A 23369-nucleotide genomic window follows, 5' to 3' on the forward strand; every position below is an offset into this window, starting at 1 on the left:
TTCGCTGGTTCGAACCTCGGCTCACTTGGCGTTTCTGTGTGGAGTTTGCATGTTCTCCCTGCCTTCGCGTGGGTTTCCTCCGGGTGCTCCGGTTTCCCCCACAGTCCAAAGACATTCGGTACAGGTGAATTGGGTAGGCTAAATTGTCCGTATTGTGTGTGTGCGAATGTGTGTGTGGATATTTCCCAGAGATGGGTTGCGGCTGGAAAGGCATCCGCTGCGTAAAAACTTGCTGGATAAGTTGGCGGTTCATTCCGCAGTGGCGACCCCGGATTAATAAAGGGACTAAGCCGACAAGAAAATGAATGAATGAATTTTGCCTTATCCTACCCCTAAACCCACATTAAACGTGTCCAACTTTAAATGTAAAAAGATTTGGCTAAGTATGACCTTTTTTAAGTGTTTTGAATTATGAGGACACACTGCATGTCCTCGTAAACCATCTTAAACTTGTCATATACCAACATCACAACATTTACAAATTTGTCCTCATAAATCACATAAACAAGTATACACAAATATACACACATACTGGGCGAGGCAGTGGCGCAGTAGGTAGTGGTGTCGCCTCACAGCAAGAAGGTCGCTGGTTCGAACCTCGACTCAGTTGGCGTTTCTGTGTGGAGTTTGCATGTTCTCCCTGCCTTCGCGTGGGTTTCCTCCGGGTGCTCCGGTTTCCCCCACAGTCCAAAGACATGCGGTATAGGTGAACTGGGTAGGCTAAATTGTTTGTAGTGTGTGTGTGCGAATGTGTGTGTGGATGTTTCCCAGAGATGGGTTGCGGCTGGAAGGGCATCCGCTGCGTAAAAACTTGCTGGATAAGTTGGCGGTTCATTCCGCAGTGGCGACCCCGGATTAATAAAGGGACTAAGCCGACAAGAAAATGAATGAATTTTGCCTTATCCTACCCCTAAACCCACATTAAACCCAACTTTATATGTAAAAAGATTTGGCTAAGTATGACCTTTTTCAAGTGTTTTGAATTATGAGGACACACTGCATGTCCTCGTAAACCATCTTAAACTTGTCATATACCAACATCACCACATTTACAAATTTGTCCTCATAAACCACATAAACAAGTATACACAGATATACACACATACTCTATATACATCTATACTGGGAGGTAAACACATTCTATCAGTGCAGTTTCATATGCTGACAGTTACAGTGATGCTGCTCTCGGTGTGCTTGGATTTCCTTTGGGAGCAGCTTAATTGTGTTAGAAGCGGCTGTATCTCATGGCCTCATTCTGTACCCACACACACACACACACATTTTTTGGCCTAGTTCCAGAAATGGCCCACCTCCACTTTTTCCCACTTGTTCTTTTTCTCCTCCTTCCTCTTGCTTTCTTACCTTTCCCCCTCTGCTTTCCTTAAGCCTGACTGTGAGATATAGTGAGTAAGACATCTTTGCTGTCGTGGCACCTAATCAAACAGTGCTTTGGGTGTTAACTGTGGTGTAAGCAAAGCCCTGCTGTTTGGATAGGGACCAGCTCACTGTCTGAATGAAACACTCCCTGCTAACAGTGCAGAATAGAGCCGCTGCTTTATGGACCCGTGCAGACCTTTTATAAACATCCATGGCCCGGTTTCCTCAGTAGGGCACAAAGTCTGCTACTCTTAAATAAAATGAACTCAAATAGTTTCCATCATTTTTCAGTGGAAATAAGCAGTTATAAAAGTTAAACGGCTTGGCTTTAGAGTATGTTGAGTTGAGCATTAACCTCAGAAGAATGAATGACATTTTTTATGATATATTTTATCTTTGGTATTAAAAAAAAGAGGTCTGATGTTGATCTTATTGGTTGGAATTTGTTTTATTTTCTTTAGATTTTTTTTTTTTTTTTGATAAGTTGTGTTACTAAATTTCACTTAATGTATACATGCATTTGTGTGTGTGTTGCTTTTTTGATTTATATATATATATATTTTTTAGTAAATTATACACTGACTGGCCACTTTATTAGGTGCACCTGTTAAACTGATTGTTAACAAATTTCTAATCAGTCAAACACATTGAATGTCTTGTCAGCACACCAGTTTACCTGAGTTTTGTTTCTGACCATGTCCATCCCTGTATGACCACAGTGTACCCATCTTCTGATGGCTACTTCCAGCAGGATAACGCACCATTTCATAAAGCACAAATCATCTCAGACTGGTTTCTTGAACATGACAATGAGTTCACTGTACTCAAATGGCCTCCACAATCACCAGAACTCAGTCAAATAGAGCATCTTTGGGATGTGGTGGAACGGGAGATTCGCATCATGGATGTGCAGACGATAAATCTGTAGCAACTGTGTGATGCTATCATGTCAATATGGACCAAAATCTCTGAGAAATATTTCCAGTAGCTTGTTGAATCTATGCCACAAATGTTTAAGGCAGTTCTTACTTGGCACTAGTAATGTGTGCATAATAAAGTGTCTGGTGAGTGTATGATCCTAGTTTTGTTTAGCGAAATTTCCTTAAATTTCACACATTTGTTTTATTTATTTATTTATTTATTTATTTATTTATTTATTTTGTTTCTTGTTTTTTGTAATTGATTTTATTTTCTTTCTACTTTTGTTTTGTTTCATAAATTGTTTAAATGAGCAATATGACAGGAGTAGCAGTGCGATATGGCTGTATATCAGCACTAGTGGAAGGAGTGCCTTAGTGCCCCCACCAGTGCCGATATACAGCCATTTGGCACTGCTACGAGTGTGATATTGCGTTTATACAACAGTTTGACGGTTTTATTGTGTATATAAAAACAAAATCAAACATGGAGAGTCTCAAAAACCCTTTTGTATGAGGAATTACTTTCTTCCAGATTCAAATCATAAGCTGACAGTTAAACAGCTGAGCAAGCATCTTTTAAACTTTAGATCTGTTGTGTCTGCTTTTTGCTGGCTGTATGTGGGCGGAGTAATAGATACAATTTTAATTAATTAATTTATTTATTTATTTATTGCTTTGTTTGATAGACTTTAACACCCATTTGTTTTGTGACATTTTCAAAAATTTCACAAATATTGTTATTTTTTATTTTTATGTTTTTTCTTGTTGGTTGTAATTTATTTTATTTTATTTAAATGTTTGTTTTGTATTAACCATGATGATAACCAAATTTTTTTTTTTTTATTTGTTGCTTTGTTTTTATATACTTAATCTCCCTTTTGATTTGTTTTGCGACATTTCACAAACTTTCATGCATTAATTTTATTTTTACACTCTTTGTTTTGTTTTGTTTTGTTTTGTTTTGTTTTGTTTTGTTTTGTTTTGTTTTGTTTTGTTTTGTTTTGTTTTGTTTTGTTTTGTTTTGTTTTGTTTTGTTTTGTTTTGTTTCTGTTTTGTTCCCAACAGCCCATCCACAAACAAATAAACAAACAATTAATTAATTCTGCTTTTATCATTTTTTTTTTATTAATTTGGGAAAAGTTATTTTCCCAACTTTTTGTTGGTTAAATTTGGTTAAATGTTTTCTCCCGACATATATATATATTTAAAAAAAAATATGCAGTATTGTATTTTATTATATTATGGATTTTATATTTTATCTATTGAAATATAGCCATAGCGGTCACTGGTCCGAGCCCCGGCTGGGTCAGTTGGCATTTCTATGTGGAGTTTGCATGTTCTCCCCATGTGTGGGTTTCCTCTAGGTACTCCGGTTTCCCCCACAAGGCTGAGGACATGCGGTACAGGTAAATTGAATAAGCTAAGTTGGCCATAGTGTATGTGTGTGAATGCTAAAATACATGGGTCTTTCCCAGTGTGGGGTTGCGTAAAAAATGCTGGAAAAGCTGTCGGTTCATTCAACTGTGGCGACCCCTGAATAATACAGGGACTAAGCAGAAAAGAAAAAGAATGAATGAATATTAAAAATATGGAGAGCTCTCAGAAGACTTTTCCGCTCAATTTAAAGCACCTACTCCTAGACTGATCCCTAATATTTGGGGTCGCCAGAGTTCAAAGTCAGTTTTGTCATCAGCTCTGCCCATTCAGGGTCCCAGCTTCCCCTGACATGTCCCACAAGGCCTATGTCTGCACAATAGCATATTGTGACACTGCTTGAGTGAAATAATAATCTGATATGATGCTAACCGACCTTTATTGTATTTATGTACTTAGTGTTTGTTTGATAAACTTTATCACCCTTTAGACTTGTTTTGTGCCATTTCCCAAACATTCACACATTGTTTTGTTTTGTTTTGTTTTGTTTTGTTTTGTTTTTGCTTATTTTTAATTTATTTTATTTTATTTTGTGTTTTTTTGTTTGCTTTTGTTTTATGTTGTTTTTTGGATTTGTTTTGTTTAATTTTGTGTTTTTTTTTTTTTTTTAGTATTTTGTGTTTTGTTTTTTTTGTTTTTTGCTTTTGTGTTATTTAGTTTTTTTTTGTTTTGTTTTATTTTGTGTTTTGTTTTATTTAGTTTTTTGTGTTTTGTTTTGTTTTATTTTGTGTTTAGTTTTTTGCTTTTGTTTTATTTAGTTTTTTAGTTTTGTTTTGTTTTATTTTGTGTTTTGTTTTTGCTTTTGTGTTATTTAGTTTTTTTTGTTTTTGTTTTATTTTGTGTTTTTTTGTTTGTTTTTTGCTTGTGTGTTATTTAGATTTTTGTTTTGTTTTATTTTGTGTTTTGTTTTGTTTTATTTCGATTTTTGTGTTTCTTTGCTTTTGTTTTATTTAGTTTTTTTTGTTTTGTTTTATTTTGTGTTTTGTTTTGTTTTTTGCTTTTGTGTTATTTTTTTGTTTTGTTTAATTCAGTGTTTTGCTTTGTTTTGTTTATGCTTTTGTTTTATATAGTTTTTTGTTTTGTTTTATTTTGTGTTTTATTTTTTTGCTTTTGGTTTATTAATTTTTTGTTTTGTTTTGTGTTGTTTTATTTTGTGTTTTGTTTTGTTTTTGTGTTTTTGTTTTATTTAGTTTTTTGTGTTTTGTTTTTTGCTTTTGTTTTATTTAGTTTTTTTGTTTTGTGTTTTGTTTTGTTTTGTTTTTGCTTTTGTTTTATTTAGTATTTTTGTTTTGTTTTATTTTGTGTTTTGTTTTTTTGCTTTTGTTTTATTATTTTTTTGTTTCGTTTTATTTTGTGTTTTGTTTTTGTTTTTGTGCTTTTGTTTTATTTAGTTTTTTGTGTTTTGTTTTTTGCTTTTGTTTTGTTTTTATTTTCTTATTGTTTTTATTTTGTGTTATTTAGTTGTTGTTGTTTTTTTAGTTTTATTTTGTGTTTTGTTTTATTTAGTTTTTTGTGTTTTGTTTTATTTAGTTTTTTTGTTTTGTTTCATTTTTTTCGTTTCATTTTTTGTGCCCAACTGCCCATCCACAAACAAACAAACAAACCGATAAACAAACGATTTAATTTTTTTTTTAATCTTTGTTTTTATTTGTAATAATAATAATTTCTTTGAGCCATAAATACTGTATGAGGTTTTGTTTATTTTTGTAGTTAAACATGAGTCAGGACCAGAACTTTTTGTTGTTGTTGTTGAGAGCTTCCCTTGCACTGACTTCCCTAATTTTTGGGGTCATCAGAGTTTAAAGTCCCTTCTGTCATCAGTTCTCCCTGCTTAGGGTCCCAGCAGCCCCTGACATATCCCACAAGGCCCTGTCTGCACAATAGCGCATTGTGTCTCGACTTGAGCGAAATAATCCTACTCTTTCTACAAGCGCTGGAACGTCTCCTCACCAGGTTTGATATTTCAAGGAGAAGTCACTCAAATGCTCTTGTGGAAGAGGCTGGTCATTAAAAAAAAATCAAATCGGAACCAGAACTCTTCCTGGCTCTCATCAACTTCTGTCACGGTCTATAGTTAACATCACAACCTTTCAGTGATCTGTAAATCCTCAGTTTCTGGCCGGATGTTCTGTGCACTGGGGGAAGTCAATGCTTTATCAGAAACACAATATGTTTTTTCCCTGCGGCTGTACTAGGAAGGTTGAATGTGTAGGAATGGATCCAGGAGGTTGTGATAAAGAGCTGTTACCAAAGCCTTGTGTTTTTTATCCCTCGTTCCTCCTGTTGATGAAAAGCTGCTCTCGTGTTGAGTTTGTGGGCTGATGTACGGCCGCTCGGGGGCCGCCGCTCTGAATGGTAATTATAAACAGTTACACGTCGCTCTGGGACCGAGCTAAAAGAAAACGCACAACACAGCTACATTCTGTTAGAATTTCTTGGAGTTAAGTAGAAAATGCATATTTGTGGCGGAAAAGGTTAGCTGTGACATATCATCAGCCGACATTCTGCACACTAATGGAAAATCTCCTGTAAGAAGCAACTGTGATAAAATATACCTGGAGAGATTTTATAAGAAAACAAGATTTTCAATAAAGATTAGTTTATTTATAAATCAATTCTGTCATCATTTACTTAATGTTTTATTTCAAATATTTATGTATGTATGTACATTGCATCCGGAAATTATTCATACTTCACTTTAAGTACACGTGCTTCAATTTTTTGTTTGTTTGTTTTTTTTTAACATTACGATTTTATTTCAAAATTTATTAAATTAATGTATTTCCTCAAAATTCTACACACAATACCCCATAATGACAATGTGATATTTTTTTTTAATTGTTGCAAATTTATTAAAAATAAAAAAACCTGAAAAGTCACATGTACAGAAGTATTCTCTGCCTTTGCTCAATACTTTGTTGATGCACCATTGGCAGCATTTACAGCCTCAAGTCTTTCTGAATATGATGCCACAAGCTTGCCACACCTGTCTTTGTGAATTTTTGCCCATTCCTCTTTGCAGTACCTTACAAGCTCTAGGTTGGTTGGGAAGTGACGGTCTACAGCCATTTTCAGATCTCTCCAGAGATGTTCAATAGGATTTAGGTCTGGACTCTGGCTGGGCTACTCAGGGACATTCATGAGTTGTTGTGAATCCACTCCATTGATATTTTGGCTGTGTGCTTTGAGTCATTTGTGGGTCATTGAATGTTGTTTCTTATGGTCTAAGAGTCCTTCAGATGCCTTTCGGCAAATTCCAGGTGGGGAGTGGCTTCCGCCTGGCCACTCTACTATACAAGCCTGATTGGTGAATTGAATACTTTCCGGATGTATCTATGCATGTATGTGTACTTATTGTTTAGCATAAATACACCTCTCACCCTCACATATATTTTTTTAAATTAATATTTTATATTATTATTATTATTATTATTATTATTATTATTATTATTATTATTATTATTATTAATAATAATAATAATAATAATAATAATAATAATAATAATAATAATAATAATAATAATATACATTCATTCATTCAGTTTCTTTTTGGCTTAGTCCCTTTATTAATCTGGGCTCGAGGCTCTAACCAGCGACCTACTTGCTGTCAGGTTACAGCGCTACCCACTGTGCCACCATATATACATTAGATCAGTCAGTACCAAAACCAAAGTTGGAATTAATCTAAAGAAAACAAATTATTATGTTTTGGAAAATATTAAATAAAATGTAAATAAACAGAAAAAAATCTAGAGAAACATAAACATATAAAGAAATTTGTTGAAATTTAGTTTCCAATAACTTTTTTTAAATGTAAATGTATTATCTTTTTATTCCTAAAGATGTTCGGTGACCAAACTCTTATTTTAATGTATATAACTCTTTAATATATATATTTTTGTAATGATTTGTTTAAAATGCACCATAATTATTAACGTTTATTACTAAGAAATTGAATAAAATATTCATTTTTAAAAAGGAGTGTACTTGTATATGCTGAGCAATGGTTTTAAAACAATTTAATTTAAGTTAGATGTAAAAAGTCTTACAAAATAAGTCCATATTTATTATTTATTACAAAGCATTTTTATTTAAATATTTATATATAAATATAAGTATTTTATTTTATTTATTTATGTTTTTATTGGGCAAGAGCAACCACATATATATTTTTTCTAATTATTATTATTGTTTTTTTTTTTTGTTTTTGTTTTTTGAAAGAGCAACCATAATAATTAATCTTCTTTTTTCTTCTTTTTTTTTTTTTTGGAGCAAGCGCAACCATAATTTATTTATTTATTTTTATTTTTTTGCTGCGGTTCTGTTTTTCTTATCCAAAACAAGACAGTAAACGATACCCTGACCTTGACATTGATGCATTCAACAATTTGAAAAACACTCAATGCAGGTGTTTGGAGGATTTTGAGCTTGTCCACTTTCAACCACTTTCCGAGCTGAAAATGCATTTGGTCAGACTGCTTTCATAGCACAGGCGCTTATTTGGTCAAATGTATTCAAACAGCCACAAAAGACCACCCAGCCTTTAGTGGCATCTTGTTATCATCTGTTAACATCATTCTGTTATCTGCATACATTTGAAATCATACATTTGTGTTGTAGATTAATTAGAAAAGGTCTTAATCTACAATGAGTCAGTTGTAGCACTTACTGTCATTTAATAAAACACTTTGTAGGAGTTGTAATTATAGAACTGGAATTATAGCCTGGATGACTGTAAATGATCAAATGATTAGTTCAAATATTCACTTATTGATTCACACATTTATTAGTCAAATTAATTTAAAGCGACTTACAAATAAGATCGACATTATTAAAGATAATCAAATGATCCACGAGTCAAACTATTTTTTATGCGACATACAAAAATAAATATGATTTATAAACTACTTGAATCAATTGAGCCAGTTTAAATGATTCAGACGTTTATGAGTCAAACTGATGTATCATATGTGAATCAGTTCCTTCTAAAATAAAGTGGATTTTTGAATCAACTGAATTGGCTGAATCAGTTCATTTTAGCCATGCATTAATGAGTCAAACTGATTCAAAACAACTTACCAAAGGCAAATAAAATTAAAGATAATTTGTGAATTGATTGAATTGGTTAAACTAATTGAATTGGTTCAGTGAGTTCAAAAGATTCACACATTTATGAGTCAAACCTATTTAGAGCAACTCACAAAAAAAGAGCAACCAAAGTAAATCTATGTGAAGGAGTTGATTCAGTTCAATTGATTCCTGAGTCCAACTGATTTAAAACAAAACTTACAAAAGAGAAACAAAAGTAAAGCTGATTTGTGAATGAATTGAAATGTATCAGTCAGCTCAAATGATTCTAATTGAAGATGATCAAACTATTTAAAATATTTTCAAATGGCATGAAAAAGTAAAGATGTTTTAAAATCTGATTGAATCAATTGAGTCAAATGATTCACAAATTTATGAGTCAAACGGATTTAGAGCAACTCACCAAAAAAGTACACTAAAGTAAATATGATATGTGAATCAGCTGCTTTAGTTTAAATGATTCCTGAGTCAAACTGAATCAAAACAGTTTACAAAAGACAAATAAAATTAAAGATGATTTGTGAATCAATTGATTTGATTAAGTTCAGTCATGCAGTTCATATTATCAATACTGAAACTAAATTAAAGGTGATTTGTGAATCATTTATACGGACCAGCTCCAAATGCTTTATACTTTCTTGAGTCAAACTGATTCAATGCAATTTTCAAAAATAGTAATAACAGTAAAGATGATTTTGTGAATCAGTTGACTTGGTTGGCTCGATTATGCAATGTATTTATTTAACTGATTCAAAACAACTAAGAGGAGAAAAAAATAAAATAAAATAAAATAAATGTGATTATTGAATCAACTGAATTGGCTGATTCCGTTCATTTAAGCTATGCATTAATGAGTCAAAATGATTTAAAACAACTTACCAAAGGCAAATAAAATTAAAGATGACTTGTGAACCCATTGAATTGGTTGAACTAATTGAATCATTTCAGTAAGTTAAAAAACAACAACTCATTTATGAGTCAATTTAGAGCAACTCACAAAAGAGAGAAACCAAAGTAAATCTATGTGAATCAGTTGATTCAGTTGAATTGATTACTGAGTCAAACTAATTCAAAGCAACTTACAAAAGAGAAATATAATATAGATGATTTGTGAATCATTTGAATCAGTTCAAATGATTCAAACATTTATGGCCCACAAAAAAAGAGCAACCAATGTAAAACAAAATGAAATATGAATCAGTTGCCTCAGTTCAAATGATTCCTGAGTCACACTGATTAAAAATAAGCAACAAAGGTAACATAAATACCACATATACCACACACAGAGTGATTAATCCTCACGTGTTTTCCTCTATACTGTCTCCTCAGGTGTTCCTTCTGGACCCCGAAACGTGATCTCCATTGTGAATGAGACGTCCGTGACCCTGGAATGGCATTCTCCGCGTGAAACTGGTGGTCGCGAGGACGTCACGTACAACATCGTGTGTAAGAAGTGCCAGGCGGACCGGCGCTCGTGCTCTCACTGTGACGACAATGTGGAGTTTCAGCCGCGTCAGCTGGGACTGACCGATTCCAGAGTGTTCATCAGTAACCTGCTGGCTCACACACTCTACACGTTCGAGATCCAGGCGGTCAATGGTGTCTCCAACAAGAGCCCGTACCCTGCCCAACATGTCTCCATAGACATCACCACCAACCAGGCCGGTGAGTCAGTAAGAGCTCTTTAATGGAGCCAAACAGGATTATGCTTGATTAAACCGGCTTATGAAATCAATACAGTTCACAGCAATGGAGAATGAAGAAATGTGTTACAACAGTTTATATTCCCGAAGCCTGTTTAGAATAATTAGTGGTGGTTTGTTCAGGGTGGAAGCTAGTCATGGTGATTGAAGTTGATTTTATATTCACACATTCAGACTTTCTTCTTAATAATATAACTCCAGAAAAGTATTTGCAAATTCTAAATAGTGAAATCATATTAGCAGCCGATGAATATCAAGATACTACATTGTTCACAGTTAAATAAATAGTGCTTATGGTGTCATACTTACATGTGATTTCAGACCCAATATTCAAAGTACAATAGGGAGCGTGTCACAAGCTGTCAGTTAACCAAGGTATATACGGATATAAAATCAACTGTGTCTCAGTGTCATTGTTCTTGGTTGTCGGTGTTAACTGGTGCAGTGGTGTTTGTTGGATGGATTGGTCTTGATATAAACTAGTTTAAGTGGTCTTACTGTACAATTTGTGACAGCTGTCTTGTGTTATTGCAAGTTTTGGTCATACAAATATTTGGTAAGTTCAGTTTTTACCATTATTATTTTAAAATGTTGTATTCTCTACCAAAAAATGGCTACATTTATTAAAATATATGTTTTTTTTTTATTTATAATAAGAATAAAAATAGTCTTCCTTGGAAAACTTCCTTAACAGAATTTAGCATCCTATATTTTGTATATTGTATACACAATCACTGGCCACTTTATTAGGTACACCTTACTAGTACCAGGTTGGACGCCTTTTGCCTTCAGAACTGCGTTAATCCTTGATTGAACAAGGTACTGGAAATATTCCTCAGAGATTTTGTTACATATTAAAATGATAGCATCATGTAGTTGCTACAGATTTATCGGCTGCCATAATGTTAATGACTATCCTGCTGGAAGTAGCCATCAGAAGATGGGTACACTGTGGTCATAAAGGGATGGTCATGGTCATCAACTGCTGTAGCCTATCCACCTCAATGTTGTTCATGCAGAGATGCTCTTATGCAGACCTCTGTTGTAATGAGTATTTATTTGAGAAACAGTTGCCTTTCTATCAGCTGGAACCAGTCTGGCCATTCTCCTCTGACCTCTATCATCAACAAGGCATTTGCGCCCACAGAATTGCCGCTCACTCAATATTTTCTCTTTTTTCCAACCATTCTCTGTAAACCCTAGAAATGGTTGTGCATGAAAATCTCAGTATATTGTATGTGTGTGTGTGTGTGTGTGTGTGTGTGTATTTAAATTATAATTTAGTTTTAACTCCAATTTGAACACTTGATTATAAATACAGGTTATTTATTTATGTTATTTATTTATTATTTTTCATTAATTTTGTTTTTTTCTATATTGTACTTTTTCAGTTGGTTGTGAAATGTATTACTTTTAAACTTTTTATATTATATTATATTATATTATATTATATTATATTATATTATATTATATTATATTATATTATATTATATTATATTATATTATATTATATTATATTATATTATACTATATTATATTATATTATATTATATTATTATATTATATTATATTATATTATATTATATTATATTATATTATATTATATTATATTATATTATACTATATTATATTATTATATTATATTATATTATATTATATTATATTATATTATATTATATTTTATTTTATTTTATTTTATTATATTATATTATATTATATTATATTATATTATATTATATTATATTATGTTATATTGTGTTATATTATATTATATTATATTATATTATATTATATTATATTATATTATATTATATTATATTATATTATATTATACTATTATATTATATTATATTATATTATATTATATTATGTTATATTGTGTTATATTATATTATATTATATTATATTATATTATATTATATTATATTATATTATATTATATTATATTATATTATATTATATTACTATGGCAGTTCATTCTGCTTTGGTAAATATAAGTGAAATATAAATGTGGATCTGCTCTGATTTGAAGCCCTCCTTTTATCCTTAATTTGTAAGTCACTTTGGATAAAATCATCTGCTAAATGAGTAAATGTACTTAAAATGGTTAGGTTGATATTATTTTAACACTATGGTGCAATGAAGGTTTTCCCTTTTAATGCCCTGTCTCACACACAGTCTAACCAGTCATCCTTTTTTTTTCTTTCTCCACCTCTGTTACTATTTCCATCACCTTCACCAATCTAGTTTCTCGTTTCATTTCCTGTTAAAAAAGTCTCCAAGTGGTCGTTCGGCCTCAATAGCGCTGATTGGAGCATATTAGGAGTGAAGTGTTCAGTTTCCACATTCAGAGCTGCTCACTGGACTGTGCAGGAAGTCCAAATTGAAAACATCAACCCGGTTTGACCTGCGCTAAAAGATACACGTCCGCATCATTTCCTTGAGAGTTCAGCTTTCAGTTTTTTTTTTATTTGTATTTTTTATGGTGTTTGAAACCCATCTCTCTCTCCATCTTCACTCCCCCTGTCATCTCCAATTTTTTTTTCCTGCGTTTCACTGAATCGCTCTACAGAAGCAGCGCAGCAGTCAGTATGCTAAAAGTTTGTGCTGATCTCGCTGGGACGCTTTCGTCTGGTTCGCCTGCTTTCATCTTTATCAGTGCGACCAGTATGGAAAAAACAGCCTTGATCGTGTCACTATTCCTTAATACATTCAGCTTCGAAACGAGGGCACTCAGAATCAGAACCGCGGCCCCCCCTTCTGGATCAAAGTGAGCAGCTTGTGGATAATTTAGCGTGCGGGGGAGATTCTCATCCTCAAAACATGGAAACGTTCAGTCTCGGCGATGGAGCAAATGAAGTTTTGACTGCTGACAGCTCCACCCCCGATTCATGCGCTTTGTTCGTTTGTTTTTCATTCAACACAAGTGGAAATTTACGCAGACTTTTAACTCGAGTGGCGCTCGAGTGCTGAATGCTTGTCAAGCATTGCTGTGTGGTTGATAAACGGTTTTAGAGCACTTCCTTTTTTTTGAGTGCACACCCATAAATAATTCTGCAGGTCCATTTGATTGTTTTTGTCAGCAATTTCTAAACGGAAAACACAATTTGAGGTTTACATGTTTCTGAAAATTCCTTTTCCCTAAGGTATAAATTAAGAAACAATAAAAAAAGTTACATGTTTTTTCAATGTTTTAGTATTTCGTTGAAGACAAAGACACTTTGTGTAATACATTAATTCATTCGTTTTCTTTTTGGCTTAGTCCCTTTATTAATCTGGGGTCGCCACAGTGGAATGAACTGCCAACTTATCCAGCATTTTGTTTTATGCAGCGGATGCCCTTCCAGCTGTAACCCAACACTGGGAAACACATACACACTCGTACACTATGGACAATTTAGCCTAACCAATTCACCTGTACCGCATGTCAATTCGGAGCACCAGGAGGAAACACATGCGAATGCAGGGAGAACATCAAAACTCCACACAGAAACGCCAACTGACCCAGCCGAGGCTCGAACCAGCAACCTTCGTGCTGTGAGGCTTGTGTAATACCATTTGTTTATTTGAATAAATTGCTTGTATAATTTTTAAGTTTTTAGGGATGATTCAGCTGCAACCTATCACTGAGAAACACCCATACACTCTCATTCACTCACATACACTACAGTCAATTTTAGCTTGTAGCTTACCACATGTCTTTAAACTGTGGGGGAAACCGGAGCACCAGGAGGAAACCCACGCGAACGTGGGGAGAACATGCAAATTCAACTCAAAAATGCCAAGTGACCCATCCGAGGCTCAAACCAGCAACCTTCTTGCTGTGAGGCGACAGCACTACCTACTGCACCACTGCGTCAGCCCATAATAATAAATTAATAAATAAATAATCAATAATATAAATAAATAAATAAATAAATAAATAAATAAATAAATAAATAAATAAATAATTTATTAAATTATTTTTTGCTTAGCTTGCTAGGTTATAAAAAAACTGTTCTGAGAAGGTGTAAACAATATTTGATATTTGATACTTATCTTTTGATAATCAAAATCCTCACGGAATGGGCTCTTTTGGTTGAATTGTCTTGAGCAACAGTATGAGTCACAGCTATGGTCTTGCTGGCATTAGCATGCAAATAAATAAGAAAAAACGTAGGAAGGATATCGTTACAACATGCATTAGAAACCAAGTGTCTCCATGTGTCTCTTGAGGGAAAGCAGACGAGGGAGTGTGTTTGGGTTTGTTTGGACGTGTGAAGACTCTGTAGAATTAGAAACAGTCGGTTGGAGAGCAGCAAAGGAAGCCAAACGCAGTGGAGATCTGCCAGCGGCTCTTCTGTTCTGATGCTCTCTGTAGATTACAAGCTTCATTTTACATCTGAGGCTGAGTTTCGCCTCTTTGGTTTTAAAGTAATGGCAGAAAGAGAAGATTGAGCCGCCTTGTGCTCTTAAAGCAGAGTGGATTCTGATTAGCTGTCAGTATTTTTAGCCTTAATCAGCTGGAAAAGGAATGTTCTGAAAAGGACATCAACCATAGCATTCCTCTGTCTTGTTATCGGTTTAATTGTAAAGACGGATATGTTCACATAGAATCAGAAGGAATAATAATAAAACAGCTTTTTTTTATTATTTTTTTACTTTAATGCTTGTCAGTTTATTAAGCAGTAACTTTTTATTAATAAAAACTGCATATTTGTGTTATTAGTCATTGTTTTTGCTTTAAATCAAAAGATAGCTGTAATGTTTCATTGGGCATTTAATGTTAACTGCATGGCAAAATCAACCAGAACAATTATTTCACCAGTATTTTATTTATTTTTTTGTTAACAACTGTTTATAGAGTTTTTCAGGAAACAATATAAAACGGAAAGAAAAAACAAGTGTAAATTTAAAACCCACTCCCACCCCTGGTAGACTTCAAAAGTATAAAATAATAATAAGAATAATAAATAAATATATAAACAAATCAAATAATTTTACAAAGGAATTTTACAAAAACTTCAAAAAGGATGACACAACATCAAAGGCTGAACGCCATATACTGACAGTTTTCATATTAGCACCATGAATACATGAAGTTGAGAGTTCCATCGGGAGAATGTCCAACAAATAAACAGTCCAGGTTCGTCTGTCCATAGTATGAGGAGGACTCCAGCAGTTGACCAGTTTTTTTTTTTTTTTTGCTGCTGTGAGAGCAGTTAACAAAAGACATCTTTGTTGAACGGACAAAGTAAGGTCTCAAAAGTCATTTATGAAAAAATGACGTGGAGTCAAACATATGTCAGTTCCCAACAAGTATGATAAATCCTGTGAGAGCTGAGTCAAGGAGAGAGAGAGGGACATTCCCAAAAGAAATGTAAAAAAGTGCTAAAGATCCTTGTAAACAGAGATTACAATTAGAAGAAGATGAGAGATTCATATAAAAACGTTTCGTTGGAGTCAAGTAGAACCTACGCAGCAATTTCCAGTGTATAATTTGGTGATTGATTTCTAAAAGACATTTTAAACCTCTCCCATACCTGATCTGAAAATGAAACGTGTACATCCTCATTGAGGTCCTTAGCCCAAACAGTTGTGATAGGTAGAGGTTTGTATGAATGCTCAAGAAGATAAAGCTAGATAACTGAAGCAGAGGCACCAGTATTTTTGTTGTGTTCATTAAATAAATAGTTGAATACAACATGATTAGCCCCACTGTCAGCGCAATAGCCTAGTGGTAAGCATGCCTACATATGGTGCAGTAGCACTTCAGGGCATCCCGAGTTCAAACCCCGGCTCGTAGACATTAACCTTCCCTATCTCTCCCACTTTGCTTCATGTCTGAAACACTGTCCTATCCGCTTATTAAAGGCAAAAAGGCCAAAAAAAAAAAAAAAAAAAAGAAAGGATTAGCCCCACTGTGATCTGAAAGTGTTATTAAAACTATTTTATGTTCAAAATGTGTTATAAAATGTCTCTCTGTTATACTTTTCAAACAGCACTAATTTATTCATTCATTCATTTTCTTGTCGGCTTAGTCCCTTTATTAATCCAGGGTCGCCACAGCGGAATGAACCGCCAAATTATCCAGCAAGTTTTTACGCAGCGGATGCCCTTCCAGCCGCAACCCATCTCTGGGAAACATCCATACACACACGCTCAAACACTACAGACAATTTAGCTTGCGCAATTCACCTGTACCACATGTTTTTGGACTGTGGGGGAAAGCGGAGCACCCGGAGGAAACCCACGCGAAGGCAGGGAGAACATGCAAACTCCACACAGAAACGGCAACTGAGCCAAGGTTCGAACCGGCGACCCAGCGACCTTCTTGCTGTGAGGCGACAGCACTACCTACTGCGCCACTGCCTCACCACTAATTTATTTAATAATATTTAATTCATTAATTCATTAATTATTTACAAAATAAATTACACTAAAATTCATTATGGAATTCATCATGATAACAGTCCATATTATTTTACTAGTTGTTTTGCAACTAGTATTCAGCTTAAAGCGACATTCAAAGGCTAAATTTAATTTAATTGACCTTGCTCAATATGGACAAACGTGGTTTGATACAATTGAAAACAGTCTGAATGGGGCTAATTTTGACCGAAGCTGTTTTATTTGTTTTATGTTTAAGTATACAACCTAAACTTAATAACTGGTTAGATCACGCTTAGCAGCAACAACTGCAATCAAGCATTTTTGATAAATTTCAATGAATCTGTTACAGTCCTATAGATCAGGGGTTTCCAAACTTTTCAGCCCGCAACCCGCAAAATGACAATGCCAGTCACTCATGACCCCCAGTGTCCTCTGAGGTGGTTATAAATACAGAATATAGACCCAAGTCTATTCTTCGTATATTTTTTTTAGATGTATGTCAGTGCTGTAAATGGGCCAGAAATTTTAACCTGGTGTTATAAAATCAGTCTGTATCTGCATCTGACAATATTACTGTGTCTTTATTGTAATGTAATTACCACAGGGGTCGCAATCCAATAGTAAAGATAAGCCACTATAGTAACTAGTATATAGTAACTATAAATGACTATTTTTTCTCTTCAGTAGGTTATGCATAAAATATGGTAAATCCTATGGTTTAATAAAAACAATTAGATTTTTGGACATCACCAGGCGACCCCCCTTCATTGTCCTGCAACCCCTCGGGGGGTCCCGGCCCCCACTATGAAAACCACTGCTATAGATGAATTTTGGCACACTAGATACATTGGAGGGTTTCGGAGCATGAACGACCTTTTTAAGGTCAGGCCACAGCATCTCAATTGGATTCAGGTCAGGACTTTGACCTGGCCACTCCAAAGTCTTCATTTTGCTTTTCTTCAGCCATTCAGAAGTGGACTTGCTGGTTTGCTTTGGATCATTGTCCTGCTGCAGAAGTTCACTTCAGTTGTGTGGTACATTCCCTTTCTGCAAAGAATATGTCATTGTAAATTTGTTTCGGGACTGGTAAAAGTGTTTTTATATATAATTGTGCCTTATGAGGAAGGCCAGATGGAATCTCCTGACATTTTTTTTTGGTAAAAATCTGCTGATTTATGCAGAATGATTTTGGGAGTATCATAACTAAAACCTTAAGATATAGGATAAAAAGTAATACCCTTTTAACTTGTATTTAATGTTTACAATGCTTACAATGTTTACAATGCAAATCACTTTAGATCAATTTTATTTCGAAAACAAAGCAGGTCTCTTATATAATATCTTTACTAAAAGACAGAAAATATTACTTTACAAACTATATTGTAAATAAATCATATACATATTTTCATATTAGCTAATAATAATGCTATAATAATAAAAAATAAAATGAATATTATATATAAATATTATTTATTTATAATATTCATATAATATTATGAATTTATTATTATTATAAATATGAATTTACACACACTTACACAAGTTAGTATACAGTATCAATGATGGCCTAAAAATTGGCAGAATTCTGCGCACAGATTCGGTGTGGGCCAACTTATGAGGTAAATTTGTCTTGAGATTTGTTAAAGTGTTTCACATTTTGTATTGTTGTTTTGCGCTTCCCGGCCAGCATACTTTTTAATAATGAAGACAGAACCAAACCATAAACCGTGACCACAGAACCAAGATACGAACTGAATCAACAATTCTGTGAACAGTCACATCTCTAATTTGCTTACAGAAATAAATAATTTGAAAGATGAGCTAACAAATCTGTGGAAATCTCTGGATTTCTGAATGTGTGGAATGTTTGAATGCCTAGACATTACTCAACATGCGCTCCATCACGATTTATTTTACCAAATCAAACTATACCCAGCTCATCTTAGTCCCGTCTCTATCACCTGTTAGCTTGCTTGTTTTGATCCGGTCTAATTGGAGTTAATTGGTGTAATTGGTGCTCCAGCGCGACGCTTGTTTCCAGCTGAACTTGAGCGCTGCAGCAGCAGTTCATGACTGCACACCATCCGCAGCCCAGTGTCTTGTAATCGCTCTTCTCCTGACACTAGGAGTCAGAACAAACAAAAAAACAGATCATAACACTGAATCAGACACCTGCCGAGTTTTCCTCCTTACTCGGGAGTCTAGAGAGCCCAAACGCTGAGGTAAATACACCTGATTAACAGGAGCCTCTAATGGCGACGCTTGACAGATTGATGCCACACTCTCCAACGTTGTTATCGTTGCAGAGACTGTAATGAGTCTTTTGCTGTTAATGTAAGCTGTAATTGTTCTCTTCATGTACCTGATGGAAATGCCCAATGGGGGCGGAAGGAGATGCTGTTTTGCTCAGTCCTGGGGAGGTTGAACTTGAGGGACTATATGTGTTTAAAATGAGAGTCATTAATTAAAGCTCATTCTAGGATGCAATTTCCGTACTTAAGAGGCAAGCGGATGAGGTTTTACAGGGGAGCCGGTTTGGAAGAGCACAGTTGAGTGGTTTAGTAGGACAGATCCAGATCTCTGCTGGATTTCAGAGACTCGTTTGGGGAAATGAGAGGGCTTTTTTGATGGAGAGGGTCTGCTCGGAGTTTGTAGAGCAAAGAGGAGATTAATTAGGAAAGGGAATGTGAGTGCGATTTGTTTGGGGTTAAAGGAATGAGTGTTTTCAAACAGGATTGTAGGATGCACTATTAATGTAATACTGTTTGAAATGACAATTTGTTTTTGTTTGATTTTATTATATTGTTTGTCTTGCATCTTCATGTTGGTTTATAAATTTGTAAATTAAGCAAGATGGCAGTAGAAATATAAATACAGCTGTTAAAATCATTTGAAACATTCTGTGCATATGCTGTACATGCAAACATTTTCTTGTGTTTTATTTTTATTTGTTATATTTTATTATGGGTCTTGTAAAAAAATTAAATATGTTATATCTGATATGAACTTTTCAAATATAAAAGTTCTTTAAATTTAAATTCGTTTAAATATAAATACAAATATAAATTTAATTATAAATACATAGAAAAGATGTATGTAGGAAGATATTTATAATAATTTAGCTTTAATTGTATTTTTTTTTTCAAATATGCATATATATTTATATACATTGCATACTATTGGCAATTGATACTGAAAAAAAAAACATGAATCAATTTAATACAGATCTGAAAAATACATAAAAATAAATAAAAATAATCATGAAAAAATAAGTAATCATATAAATGGTAACAACATCTTAAGTAAATGAAAAAAACAAGCAAATAAAGAAATGAGGTTAACACATTACTAGGTAGGGGCCATTATTTTAATTTTTAATAAAATAATTATTTTTATAACTTTTGTAATTTCTTTAACTTATTAAATATCTATATATATATATATATATATATATAATCTAGAAACATTGCAGAACAGCTAACAAAAACAATGTTTAGGTAAAAATGGTTTAAAACTGATATTTTTGAAAATTTTATAGGTCAATTTAAAAATATTATTCGAGAAAAAAAAACTGCATTGTTACTTTGGTTTGTTACAGTAATTGTAAACTTTTTTTGTGTTTTTTTATTAAAAAAGTAATAATAATTGTAATAATAATAATAATAATAATAATAATAATAATAATAAAATTGTAATACAAACCAATGACATTACCGTTTACAGTTCCTTGCGCAATAAAGAGTTACAATTTCACTAACAACTACAATTTTGTACACTGTAAATTCCACACAATATCCTCCATGGTGTCTCAACAGATTCAGTTAACTTCATCGTTTTTACAAATTTAGGTGGATTGAGCATACAACAATTAAGTTTCCCCAAAAACCTAGGAATTGTGTTGTTTCAGTTCAACATTTTAAATAAATAGTTTTAAATAAGTAAAAATTCTGGGTTGCACACAATCATATTGTGTTGAGACAACATGAAGGAATTAAGTTCACTTATTAGTTGTTGTTTTTGCAAATTTAAGTTGACTGAACAAAAAACAACTACATCCATCAGCCACTTTATTAGGTACACCTGTCCAACTCCTCCTTAGCGCAAATCTCCAATCAGCCAATTACATTGCACTAACTCAGTGCATTTAGGCATGTAGACATGGTCAAGACGATCTGCTGCAGTTCAAACCAAGCCTCAGAAAAGGGAGGAAAGATGATTTAAGTGACTTTGAACAAGGTGTAATTGTAGGTACCAGATGGGCTGGTCTGAGTATTTCAGAACTGCTAATCTTCTAGGATTTTCACGCACAACCATCTTTTACATTTACAAAACTAGACAATCGAAAATTGGAAAAACGCTGGCTGGTCTGATAAGTCTTGATTTCTGCTGCAACATTCAGATGGTAGAGTCAGAATTTGCCATCAACAACATGAAAGCATGGATCCATACTGCCTTGTGTCTACGGTTCAGGCTGGTAGTGGTGGTGGTGTAATGGTGTGGGGGATATTATTTTGGCACACTTCGGGCCTATTACTAACAATTCAGCATCGTGTCAACATCACAGCCTACCTGAGTAGGCCATGTCATAAAGCATGAATCATCTCAGATTGGTTTCTTGAACATGACAATGAGTTCACTGTATTTAAATGGCCTGCACAGTCACCAGAACTCAATCCATTAGAGCACCTTTAGGATGTGATGGAACAGGAGATTTGCATTATGATGTTCAGCCGACAAATCTGCATCAACTGTGTGATGCTATCATGTCAATATGGACCAAAATCTCTGAGGAATATTTCCAGTACCTTGTTGAATCTATGCCATGAAGGATTAAGGCAGTTTTGAAACCAAAAGGGGGTCCAACCCGGTACTGGTAAGGTGTACCTAATAAAGTGGCCATTACATGTATGTATCCCAAAAAAACCTTAGAAATTGTGTTGTTTCAACTCATTTCAAATAATCAGTCTAAATAAGCAGCAAAGGATTTTTTTTGAGTGTAGTATCTTTAAAAATCAAACAAAGAACCACAAAATCAAATGGACAAATATTCTCCCACTGAGTGACTGAGATGAACAATGTCAATGGGTCTTACCGGTTAGTGTGGTTATTTTCAGCGTTAACAGGTCAAGCTGAACTGGGCTCTGTGTTCACCCGCAGGCGCTTGTGTTTCTTGACGGGTTCAGTGGTTTGCAGAAGAAAACACCCTGGCGAGCGTTTGGCATTTACAAACTGCACTTGGTGCTATTGGTCTGTGCACATACTGCAGGACAGGTGAGGCGGGAGAACAGGCTGACCTTTCGGATGCATGGAGGGTGTACTTACTGCACATTATATAGTCTGTAGGTTGCTATTTGTCAACTTTTCAAAAGCTTGTGTGCAACACAAAAGCACAACATCTGTGTTTTCACCGCTAGCATGAAGAAACACGTCCTCATTGTGTCCACAAAACTCCAACATCGGTGAAGATTTCTCCTGCCTGGAAGCCATTTTATCTCTCAGTCTGTCCATTCATCTTAATATTACATTTCATTTGTATTTCAAGTTGGTGTCAGTTAGGAGTAATTGCCAAGGACATTTGACAGGCTAATCAATGTGTATTAAAGCATGCAGAGTCTCTCGTTTCCTGCGCCAACAGATCAACTAATGAATTAACCAGGTTGCAAAAGCGGTTTTTAAAAATGTATGTAGCATGGAGGATTGTTTCTGCAGTCTGCTCTTATGGATTTCTTTTTAATCTATAAAGCATGGTTGTTATTCACATCCAGTCTGATGAAAAGATGTTTTGTCTTCGAATTTGTCTGATTTGAAGGAGGCAGGTTGAAGATTTTTGATGACCAGAACTAGCAAGTTGCTGAAAGTGTGTGTGTGTCAGTGTTCTTACAGAAATATGTTCTAATATGTTCTGCATTAGACAACATACATTATATATATATATATATATATATATATATATATATATATATATATATATATATATATATATATATATATATATATATATATATATATATATACTTAAAAAATAAGTTCATATGTAGTAGTTTGTCATGAAAGTCATACTTATTATAAATGTAATTGTGTTATATATTACGATTTATTAAGGAATATAGTATTACAAAATAATAATACTCATAAATATTGTGTTACATTTTTGGATCAACACTTGATATTGTAATAGCATGCATTTCCTATAAAGTTTCTCTAGCATTTGATCCTCAGTCTCTATTATAATTGGATGTAATTTGTCTTATTCATTTTCTCCAAAACATGGATATTATAGTTAACTAATATTAAGAACAATCAACCAAATGGTATTTGTTACTTGAAATAAATTAAGGGAATCAAAAAAAAAAAAACAAAAAAAAAATTCAATAAGTTCATTTAAACTATTCATTAAAATATTAATTTAAAGGCATGAGATAAGAGAAAAAAAATAAAATATAAAATACATAAAAAATATGCAAAACAGATAAGA

General features: G+C 33.7%; 2 protein-coding genes across 4 annotated transcripts in view; both read left to right on the forward strand.

Moving 5' to 3' along the window:
• Positions 1-23369, forward strand: part of LOC147846486 (uncharacterized) — a 480702-nt gene that overhangs the window by 447653 nt on the left and 9680 nt on the right. The gene's annotated exons all lie outside the window — the stretch shown is intronic.
• Positions 1-23369, forward strand: part of ephb1 (EPH receptor B1) — a 561737-nt gene that overhangs the window by 422102 nt on the left and 116266 nt on the right. For all 3 annotated transcript variants that reach the window (XM_087241322.1, XM_087241321.1, XM_087241320.1), the window contains one exon: positions 10149-10484. In XM_087241322.1, coding sequence (XP_087097448.1) covers positions 10149-10484 — 336 coding nt within the window. The remainder of the gene's footprint in view (positions 1-10148; positions 10485-23369) is intronic.

Source organism: Danio rerio, chromosome 2 (genome assembly GCF_052040795.2).
Source record: "Danio rerio strain M-AB ecotype USA chromosome 2, GRCz13ab, whole genome shotgun sequence".
Classification (NCBI taxonomy): Eukaryota; Metazoa; Chordata; class Actinopteri; order Cypriniformes; family Danionidae; genus Danio; species Danio rerio.